Source organism: Sesamum indicum, linkage group LG10, assembly GCF_026168435.1.
Source record: "Sesamum indicum cultivar Baizhima isolate 11 linkage group LG10, ASM2616843v1, whole genome shotgun sequence".
Taxonomy (NCBI): Eukaryota; Viridiplantae; Streptophyta; class Magnoliopsida; order Lamiales; family Pedaliaceae; genus Sesamum; species Sesamum indicum.
This window is the reverse complement of record NC_142666.1, coordinates 11,385,923-11,397,731: the sequence shown is the minus strand read 5'-3', so window position 1 is coordinate 11,397,731 and position 11,809 is coordinate 11,385,923. Positions and strand designations below refer to the sequence as shown.

General features: G+C 39.2%; 1 protein-coding gene and 1 long non-coding RNA gene across 2 annotated transcripts; one reads left to right on the top strand and one right to left on the bottom strand.

Moving 5' to 3' along the window:
- Positions 1-6,186: 6,186 nt before the first annotated feature.
- Positions 6,187-7,161, bottom strand: LOC148786653 (uncharacterized). Its single transcript, XM_088886215.1, has one exon. The coding sequence runs from the start codon at positions 7,159-7,161 to the stop codon at positions 6,187-6,189; it is 975 nt and encodes a 324-aa protein (XP_088742341.1).
- A 1,737-nt stretch (positions 7,162-8,898) lies between these two features.
- Positions 8,899-10,105, top strand: LOC110013310 (uncharacterized). Its single transcript, XR_016068013.1, has 3 exons — positions 8,899-8,988; positions 9,098-9,687; positions 10,038-10,105. It is a non-coding gene; the product is annotated as an uncharacterized LOC110013310 (long non-coding RNA).
- Positions 10,106-11,809: the final 1,704 nt, after the last annotated feature.

Sequence of the window (11,809 nt, the reverse complement as noted above, 5' to 3'; positions counted from 1 at the left end):
AAAGAGTTTAATGATTGCATTCAGAATGCAGGTTCACTACCATTACCCATGCAGGGAGAATGGTATACGTGGCATAACTGCAGTGCAATTCCACGGAATCTTTGGAAAAGGTTGGAGCGAATGATGATTAATGATAGATGGATGGCTCAATTCCCAACATCTTTTTACACTAGCCTCACCCCACGTACTTCAGATCACTTACCGCTGGTTTTATACGGGAATAGTCAACAACAATATGGAGGTATGTTTCGATTCGATAATTACCTCACCTTATCACCAGCGTTTATTCCTAGTATGCAGCAGGTTTGGCAACATAACATTATTGGGGTGCCTATGTATGCGGTAACAAGAAAACTCAAAGCACTTAAACTGGTTTTAGAGAGCAGAGGAGGAATAAGAAAGACTTATCACATAATGTCCAACTGGCTAAAGGGTTTCTTGAGATGGCACAACTGCTTGTCAGTTCTAACAGACAGGATGAATTATTCTTGCAGCTGGAACATTGTTGCGGATTCATACTAGGCAAAGCAGCCAAACTTGAACAAAGTATGCTCCAACAGCGAGCAAAAATGCAGTGGATGAAGTGGGGTGACCAGTGTCCGAGTATTCTTTCGTAAGATTGCTCAACGGAGATCGGCGAGGAGAATCTTACAAATCAATGATGATCATGGAGCCACTTACACAGAACCACAAGCGGTAGTCGATGAGTTTGTCATGTACTACCAAAACTTGCTTGGTGGGGAAAGAAGGAGAGACGTGATAGATCTACGGTTCCTTCGACCATGGGTGAGACATCTATTGAATGAAGAGGACATTAGCTCTTTACTCTTGCCATTCACACCAGCGGATGTCAAGCAGGCAGTTTTTGACATTGTGGAGGATAAGGCATCGGGGCCGAACGGGTATTCATCGGGCTTTTTCAAAGCTGCATGGCCTATAGTGGGGCAGGAAGTGACGTCGGCAGTGTTGGATTTCTTTACTACGGGACGAATTCTGAAGCAGATAAATACTACACTTCTGGCGCTTATACCCAAGGTACACTCTCTTATGACCGTTGGTGATTTTTGTCCTATATCTTGCTGTAATGTGTTATATAAGATTATCACCAAACTTATTGTCCAACGGTTGAGTGTGATATTGGACAAACTAATTAGTCCGTGCCAAGCGGCATTTGTGCCCGGTCGAAGCATTGGAGACAATATTATGTTGGCGCAAGAGCTATTTACAGGCTACAACCAAGCCCGTCTACCACCCCGGTGTGCCTTAAAAGTGGACATTCGGAAGGCATACGACACGGTGGAGTGGGACTTTACGATCGCGGTGATGGAGTTATTTGGGTTCCCCTCTAATTTCGTGAAGTGGATTGAGGTGTGTGTTACTACAACTTCATTTTCTGTTGGGCTGAATGGGAAACCTCATGGTTTCTTTAAGGGGGCCAGAGGGCTTCGACAAGGAGATCCTCTTTCGCTATACTTGTTCGTTCTTGTAATGGAAGTACTACACTTGAGTTTCCTACAGTTGATTGATCAGGATGAATTACTTTCCTTCCACTGGAAATGTGATACATTCAGGGTTTTTCAGTTGGGCTTTGCTGATGACTTGTTGTTATTCTGTCATGCTTATATGGACTCTATTGGAGTCATTAAAACAGGATTGGATCGATTTGCTATATGGTTGGGGCTCAGGCTGAACGTGTAGAAAAGCCATCTTACTATCTCACGTTCAGCCCAAGGATTGCGCGAGGAGATGCTAACAACACTCGGGTTTCAGGAGGGTGTCTTACCGATAAGGTATTTAGGGCTAACTCTCTTATCATCTCGCTTAACAATTGCTGATTGTTGTCCATTATTGGTGAAAATTGATAAACGTATTGCTGGTTGGAAGGGTATTGCACTGTCTTATGCTGGTAGGGTACAAATTATTAAATTTGTACTCATGTCGCTAAGTTTATATTGGGCATCGACGTTCATACTGCCAAAGAAAGTTACAAACGAAATTGAGAAGAGGCTGCGAATTTTCTTGTGGAAAGGGACATCAACCAATGGTTATGCCAAGGTTGCGTGGAAAGACCTGTGTCGGCCGAAGGAGGAGGGAGACCTAGGATTCAAGGATATTATTATCTTGAATCGTGCATTAATGGCTAAGAAACTATGTGATATCATCAGGTGCGATAGGACCTCGATATAGGTTGAATGGCTCTACCAGGGTCGTTTACGAGGTACTTCCATCTGGACGATTAGAGAGCATGGAGGATCATGGGTATGGCGCAAAATCCTCCGTTTACGGATCTTCCTCCGACCTATGGTGGATTATTAGATAGGAGATTCTACTTGTGGCAGGACCCATGGCATCATCTGGGACCCCTTAGTGACAGATTCCCACGTGGACCGAGGTTACTTGGATTGGAGGAGTCAGCTAAACTCAGTACGGTGATTAGTGGAGGAGAGTGGCATTGGTCCTCTATCACAGATTTTGAGTGTTTGGAAATCACATGTGTACAACCCACTATCCATGGAGGGGAGGATCGTATTATTTGGAGGTTCAATCATGGCCTTCCTATAGCTAACGCTCTTTACAGGCTTTTTGATCCACCTGGACCGAAAGTAGACTGGTCCTCGCTTCTTTCGGGATCCCTCAAGGTTTCACGTCACTTATTCATCCTATGGCTTGCTATTCTTGGCAAGTTGGCTACGACGGATAAACCATGACTAGCCCACCTTGGCTTGTGTATTCGATGCAGCGAGGGAGCGACGGAGACACATGGCCACTTATTTTTACAGTGTAGATTTAGTCGACAGTGTCTCACAAAAATTCGGAAAATGGTACGATTCTCGTGGCCCAATAGAGACTGGATGACGGATATTACATGGGCGTCCTGGAAATGGAGGGGTAAGCACATTATTAACATGTCTTACCGAGCGCTATTAGCATCATGTGTTTACCACATTTGGAAGGAGAGGAATTTGAGACGATTCGAGCAAACCGAAAGGACACCCAGCACCATGGCAGTAGTAATTATTGAGGACATCAGGCAGCGGATACATAGCATTACTTTACCTAGTTTAGTCAGTACACGAGCTTTATTTAGACTTTGGCATATCCCTTGGCCTGTCGGGGGACACACCAACTGATAACCACCATGTTGTATTGTACTATTATTTTATTAATGAAACTTACATTTATCCAAAAAAAAAATAGACATAGGGGTGTTTTGCCTATTTTCAAATCAGAAGGGGGGCTTTTGCTGAGTTTTTAAATTACATGGGGGTTTTATGCAATTTGGCCCAAATAATTACACTGTCTTTCCATGAGATCTGATATAATTACACGTAGATCTCCTGTGATTTGAAAATTTACATTTAGTACTCATGAGGTTTGTTTTCGTCTAATAAATTTACCCATCTGTCACTTAAAATTCATAAAAATTGCTAATATTTTTTTTAAAAAAGGATGACAATTCATATTTACGCCCAATTGACTTATTTCAAGTAAAATAATACTTTCTGACTAAACTAGAAAATATACTTCCTTACATGCATTAACATGTGAAGATGCAGGGTAGTTTGGCTATAAAAAGATTTGTTTGACCTGCAATAAGTCAATAATAAGTGAATTGGGGGTAATAATGGATTTTCATTCAATTTTTTATTCATATTAGCAAATTCTGTGAACTTTGAGTAACATAAACAAACTTTAGGAATACTATATTTAATATTTTCAAATTACATAAAATTTACGTGTAGTTACACCAAACTTAAGAATGGGAGGTGTAACTATCCCATACAATATATGTTATCTCATATAACTTTGTATCAAACATTAAGACCAAGTTTTTCATACAAAATCGACTCTAGTTCAACAAACGTTGTACTATAATATATTTTCATAAATATGACTAAAGAGTGATTTTAACTCACACAATCATATGAATCAATCCATTTACCTCTAAAATAAATAACAATAGCAATATTATTTTGCTATGCCATATTTCCACAACAAAATATAATATATATATATATATATAAAAACTTGAGTTAATAACATTTATAACAAAAACAACTAAATGTATAAATATAAAAAAAATTTAGTAAAAGGAACTTACTATACTAGTTTTGATTGTAAAAATCCTCAATTGAAAATGTCAAATAAAATAAAATAACATTTTGGGTCAAATGCACTTTCCATCCCTAAAGTATACATAAAATCGTCATATATACCCCTTTAAACTATAAAATATAACAAACTCCCTCATAATATCGACCAAAAGCTTTATAAAAAAAATACCCTTATTGTTTGCACCCTCTAAAATATTTTTATTATAGTCATCACAAAAAAACATAATCTCAATTATTATAATTATTTTATTTAAAATAAATATTATCCAAAATTTATGTTCACGGACAGTCCAAATTGATGTGTCCCATAACCGGCCTTGGTAAAGCCATTGAACCCAGATGGATGTCCTGTCACACCGGATAACATCACATAATTTCTTGCTCATTAATGCGCGATTCAAGGTAGAGATGTCCTTGAACCCAAGTCCCCCCTCATCTGCCGGTCGACACACATCTTTCCAGCTACCTTGGCGTAGCCACTAGACGTCGTACCCTTCCACAGGAAATTCCTCAACCTCTTCTCAATTTCATTGATAACTTTCATAGGTAGTATGAATGCAGATGCCCAGTATAAACTTAATGCCGAAAGTACAGATTTGACGATTTGTACCCGCCCAGCATATGATAAAGAAATCCCTTCCCATCCAGTAATGCATGCATCGATTTTTGAAATAAGAGGCTAACGGTCAGAGATAGACTATCTAGAAGAGATTAAGGGGAGACCCAGATACCTCATCGGTAGATGCCCCTCTTGGAAGCCCAAAATCTCCAACATCTGATCTTTCAATTCTTGAGCCGAATGGGAGATGATTAAGTGGCTTTTTTGAACATTCAGCCTAAGGCCCGACACCTCCGCAAACCAATCCAATCCCTCCTTGAAGACTCTATTGGAGTCAAAGTTAGCTCGGCAGAAAAGAAGTAGGTCGTCTGCAAATCCCATCTGGAAAACCTTGGAACTCTCACACTTCAAATGATAGGTGAATTGCATGTCCTGCTCAATTCGTTGCAGGAATCCCAAATGTAAAGCTTCCATAGCGAGGACAAACAGATAAGGCGATAGTGGGTCTCCCTGTCGTAATCCTCTCGCTCCAGTAAAGAACCCATGAGGTTACTTACCTTTACCCAAAAAAAAGAACCCATGAGGTTTTCCATTGAGACCAATCAAGAATGATGTCGTGGAAACACACTCCTCGATCGACCTTGTGAACTTAGGTGGGAATCCGAACAACTGCAAAACTGCTAACAAGAAGTCCCACTCCACCGTATCATAGGCCTTCCTGATATCCACTTTAAGCGCGCATCTGGGAGGTAGGCGCATCTGGTTATAGCCCAAGAATAGTTCCTGGGCTAACATAATGTTGTCCCCAATGCTTCTTCCCGGAATAAAAGCTGTTTGACGGGGGCTAATAATCTTGTCTAGCAAAATACTAAGTCTCTGAACAAGTAGTTTCGCAATGATCTTGTATAAAACATTACAGCATGAAATCGGTCTAAAATCATTAACCGACATAGGAGTGTGTACCTTTGGTACTAGAGCCAAAATTGTGGAGTTGATATGTTTTAGTAGTTTTTCGGTAGAAAAGAAATCCAGAACCGCCCTCGTTACTTCTTCCCCCACCACAGGCCAAGTCGCCTTAAAAAACCCTAACGAGTAACCATCAGGTCCCAGCGCCTTGTCTTCAGCAATGTCAAACACTGCTTACTTCACATCATTCGGCGATAATGGTAGGAGTAAGTGGTTAGCTTCCTCATTAGTAATACAGTGCCTCGCCCCTGGTCTAAGCTATCGAATATCCACTGTCAACCGTCGTCTGGTACCTCCTAAAAGGTTCTGATAGTATGAGACAAACTCATGGGCGACCTCCCCTTGATCCGTGTGTGTGGTACCATTCTTATCATTGATCTGCAAGATTCTCCTCATTACTTGTCTCTGAGCAATCTTACGAAAGAAAACCCTGGAACATTGGTCTCCGTCTTTCATCCACTGCATCTTAGCTCTTTGCTGCAATATAATTTGTTCGAGTTTTGTCGCTTTAGCATAAACGATTCGACAACAATATTCCAGGAGTAACTAGAGCTCATTCTGTCTGTCAGAGCTCACCAATTGTTGTGCTTCATCGAGAAAACCTTTGGCTAATTGGACATTCAGCGTCAAATCCCCCTTATTCCTCCTCTGTAGTCGGAAGACCGGTTTAAGTGCCTTCAATTTACGTGTCACGGCATACATAGGTATATCAACGACCTCATGATGCCAAATGCTCTGTACATTGGGAATGAACTCAGGTGAAAGGGCCAGATAGTTATCAAATCGAAACATACCTCCATTAAGTTGTCGTGAATCCCCATGTAGAACCAGTGGCGAGTGGTCAGATGTCCGTGTTGTAAGACTGTGATAGGATGAGGTAGGAAACCTTGCCAGCCAACAATCATTAATAAGGATCCGATCCAACCGCTTCCATAAACTCCGCGCGGTTGTACTGCAATTATGCCATGTAAACCATGCACCTTGCATTGGAAGTGGAATCAGGCCCGCCTCCAGAATACCGGTATTAGATTCTACTGTGGACATCCTTATATCTCCTGAAATGCCACATACCTCATTAAGGTCGCGTACTGCATTAAAGTCCCCTCCCACCAACCATGGGACGTCTGAGCACTGCTGAGCGAGTGTCTCCAGTGTAGTCCACAAAATCTGACGGTCAGTCACCTCAGTTGCACCATAAACAACAGTAACAATAACAGATTCATTGACAACTCTACTAGTGATACGACATTGCACGAATTGTTCACCCAGGTCAAGAACATGGACATCAATAAAATTCTCATCCCACGCTAGCCATATACGATTTCCAATGGAATTATAATCAGCAAACCACTTCCATTGAGGTAGCAAATAGGACTGTATATGCATAACATTATTCAGTTGAACACGTGTTTCAAGTATGCCCAAGAAATGTAACCTGAATTCTGAGGCAAGGTCCTTTAATGCAAGCCGATGGTCTCGTTTATTCAGCCTACGGACATTCCACACGGCTAGGTTCAACATGGGTTATGATTAATGGGGCTGCTTGTGTTAGGACCCCTGGAGAATTCACCTACGTCATCAATTAATTCAAAGTATCAAAGGCATTATAAATAACCAATGCCTTACTCCTATCATCATGTTTGGCATTTTTGCATTCCCTAAGCATTTATCCCTCCTCACGTCTCGGTATGTCAACCATTGTCAGTCTCATCGATTTTCTGCTATTTTCATTGTTTGGTTGTGGTAGAGGAATGTTTGTTTTTGCCACATACACAGCTACTGGTGGTTTACTCGGTTTGTGTGGTTTGTTTAGTAGACTGTCCTTTGCCATGTGCAAAGTCATACAATTTGTGCATTTTGGAGGTAGCCATTCGTATTCAACATCGACTTTACAAGGTGTTTCCCCTCCATTTTCATCTGATGTCATGACTATGATATGTTTTGTCAACTTTTGTGCTACATCAATCACCACACATATACGAGCGAAATCCAATCTCGTGCATGCTCTCGTTATTGCATCCGGGTAAAGAGGTTTACCCACTCCACTAGCAACCGTACTCAATCCATCAGTAGTCCAATATTCCATAGGAAGGTGTCTAAGTTTAATCCAAATAGGTACATGCTTATGTTGGAGCTTTCTCATGGCCATACCTGGTTCCCACTTTTGCAAAACTATTGGTTGTACTTGAAACAACCAAGGTCCCCCTTCGATCACGTCTTCCATATCAATGAGTGTTTTAAATTGGAAGAAAAAGAATCCATTAGCTGTCGCTGTGACCTCCCTCAGTGCTTGCCACATCGAATGAGCGTATTCCTTCAGATGATAATAATACGGCTTTTTCCCCAGAAAATATCCGACAGTCGTAGTTTTCCAACATTTGGATCCATCATGTACTGTGTCCAAGGACGACCGGACTATAGTTTTCCCATTTTGAACCATCGGGGCGATAAAAGATAACGTTTTACGGGACGAATTATTAAACGCGTGGGCAATTTTATCTTCATCAATCACATTAGGGCTAGCATGTAGTGGTATGTTCCCAACAAATAATCCAGTCGGAATAGTTCTTAAGCCTATCATACAATATTGTTGTATCTTGGACAAGATTCTTATAATATGGAGCTATATAATTCAGACTGCTATATTTTAAATATTTATGCATGTAATTTAATATAAAAATTATAAGTTATATAATATACTTTTTTTATAAAATTAAATTGAGCTTGTAAATAATTTTCTTTGTAAAACATATTTTCCTATTGAACTTGTAAATTTTTTTTATGTATTATATAGTTTATATAAAGTTATACATTTTGAACATTATTGTTTAAATAAAAATTTGAGTGAAAATTTTAAAATTACTAAAAGTAGTTTTGAGAGAGATTTTTTAATTAAATATACTTAGGAAGTGAAACAAAAAATATAAAAATAAGTTAAAAGGGCGTTTTTGTTCTGTCAACTCTAAATTATTTTTTTACGGGGACTTTATTATAAACAAAAATTTGAGTGAAAATTTTAAAATTACTAAAAGTAGTTTGAGAGAGATTTTTTAATTAAATATACTTAGGAAGTGAAACAAAAAATATAAAAATAAGTTAAAAGGGTGTTTTTGTTCTGTCAATACTAAATTATTTTTTTACGGGAACTTTTGTTATAATAAACATAATTTAGGGTCAAAATGTATAATAAAAATTTTATAATTTTGTAAAAGGTTTATTAGCGGTAAGATGGTCGCATGGTAAAACATATTTCGACTCTCTCCTCTTTCTCTCTCTCTCTCTAGGGTTTTGTTTTTCATCGATTGCACGAAAAATTCCCCAATTGGTCGTATCTATTCGATCGAAATGGTAAGCAAATGCGCGTTCCTGATTTCCAATTAGCTTATACGCTATTGTTGGCTTACCCATTTTGTATCTCGTGCTGTGATTTATCGAATGTTTTGGTTTAATTTTGTAGGAGTATGGAGGCGGAGATTTGGAAGCGAAAATTGACATGTTGCTGAATGTGGAGAAGCAGATGAGGCAAGTGGGTGATGTTGCAGGTACGAGGAAGTCCGTCACACCTCTTGAAATTCTTCTTCTCACACCTCAAACAATACCCCTCAGTTTCTCCCTCCAAGAAAGGCAAAGCCGGCGAAGGAGAGACGCCGCAGTTCAGTCCTCCCACCGCCAAAATACCCTCACCCAACCCCACCATCAAACCATTTCCCTTCTCTGTTCACTTCTTCGAGGAAAAAGTTTAAAGAAAGCAGGTGAAGTTCATGGTGGTATGGCCGACTCAAGGGTTTGAATGTGATTGTACGGCAGCACCCGCGGGAGAAGCAGCTGAGGATGTGGGTACAAATCCAAGAAAGGAAAACCCCGCTGGAAAAAACCCTTAAACCACCGTTTTCTCCCCATCATCAAACCCCACCCACACTCACATGGTGAAACCCTCTCACCTTCATTTCTTTTTTCTTGTGTTCATTTCTCACCCAAAAAACAGAGTAAAGAAAATCAAGAAAAGCAGGGGGGAGAGACAGAGCGAGAAGGAGGCCTCAAATTATGGTATTGCGAAATGTTACTGCTGTTTGAACAATCCTTCTTGGCCCAATATTTTCTCATTGTTCATATATTGATAGATAAAGAAGGAATACTGGAATACTCTCTGTTGATGTCCTAAGTTTGCTCTCACTTCCTTGCTTGCAAATGCTTTCTCCCTCCATCTTACATGTCATCTTTATCTTGCTTTCTAGTGCTTCTTTCATTTAATTTTTGCTTTGACAATCCTAATGTGTTTAACTTTGCTCTATTATAATATCATATGGTCAGTAATTTTCTTCTACTTAAAATTAGAAAAATGTTACTAAGGATTGTTGGAACAGTTTACATCTGATTTGATGAATGTCTTCTTCTAGGTTTGGGATTACACTGGTTTTGGATATACAAGGTACAATACCAGAGACATTAACAAAGAAATACTAGGGTAAGCACAATTCTGCAGCTGTCTCCCTCTGTGATGAAACCTGTAATGTTCACAGATTATCTTGTTTGTGGTTTTCATTTAGGTGTGTTGTGGAGAATAAAGTGCTTCATAGATCTTTATTATCATGCTTCATAGGCCTTTCCCTCTTTTTTTTTTTTTTTTCTTTTTTTGGTTTAATCCGTAATACCCAAACCTGAGGGTACATGTCTGTATAATTTTCCTGTAATCTTCCTTTGTTATTCCAGCTCTTAAGATGTGACAATTTGTAAGACATGAACATTTATCTAAATCATGAGTGTTCCATGGTTGCTTAGGTGTCATTGTTAAGAGGATATAAATCAGACAGGAGACCTGCAAACTTGACAATGATGGCAATTCTGGATGGCTTCAGAAGGCATAGTCTGTTGATTTCAGACCACTCAATGTACCGCGTGCTGCTGCATTCCAAGGGGCTCATTATATTTCACCATTGAAAAGGCAAATAATCTCGTATGCATCTGGTGAGCAGAGATTTCCGCTTTTCTTATGACTTGTAACAATTAATTTTCAGAACCATGCTAATTCTTTTTGTGAATGATGAATTCTATTACATGAAGTTTTAATGGAAGCCACTTTTTCTTTTATGATGTTTGGTCCCCTTGACCTGTCCAAATCCAATTTTCATCCCTCTTTATCTTCTATAATTCAAGAACCAGCTTCAATTTCTGATGGTTTTAAGGACCTTCACAGTTTATCATTGTTGGTTATTACCACGAACAGTTCAGTCTCCTTTCCAAGTTGAATACATTCATCTTCTAATACCATATTGTGAGTGAGAGGGTGTTTCTGCTGTTTGAACAATCCTCAAATTAGGATTTCCTGTACAGTTTGGTCTTATGTAGACGTTATTCGAGATATTCCTGTATTTAGTCAGTTTGGGTAATATTGAAGCTGATGAGCTTCTGCTCAAATATTGTTTCATTTGGTAATTTACTGAGTTGTGGAGCTTTGTGAGTACATGTATCATGAATGATTATGCTACTCAAGATTGAATTATGATCAGCTACCCCCAAAACACTTTTATTGTATTTGTTCTCGAAAATATGCAACTTGTTAATAGATCTGAAACTTATGCGAACCGATTCATTAGTTCATTGGTAGTGCTAGCTATTCTTTTGAGTGGATGGGTGGGCTGGTCCTCGTCCTACGTTTATCTTTTTAATGTTGTTCAAGGGTTGAAGGAGTATAATATTTTGGCATGGAGATTGGGTGGTATTAAGTTAAGCACTAGTAGCACAATGACATCGGGAGGAAAATAAATGGAACATAATTATTGCCAAAATCTTTTAGGTACCTTTGAGGACTTACCATGCTGGCGATCGACATAACAAAGCACGACGGTCTTGTTTATAAGAGTGTCACTTTTGGCTGTGTTTGTGTGTATGTAATGATTCATGTTGTTCTTAGTTGTATGATGCCCTTATAAGTTCATGATTGATGGTTGGTTAAGGCTTCGTCTTAACAACTACTTATCTTTTTTAAGCAATGCACTGGTTGTTCATATATATATATGTGTGTAGACATTTGCCACATCTAATGCATTTATCAACGTCTTTGTGTTAAAATGTTTCTGGACTACATAGGTAACCAAGCTTGTACACTCGTTTAAGGAAGGTTGGGAGGAATGATCCAAGAAGGCGGTAGAGCTTGAGGATTCATGAAGAC

What these genes read in the sequence shown, in the direction of transcription:
- LOC148786653 (XM_088886215.1), bottom strand. Translation starts at nt 7,161, where the DNA reads ATGTTGAACCTAGCCGTGTGGAATGTCCGTAGGCTGAATAAACGAGAC.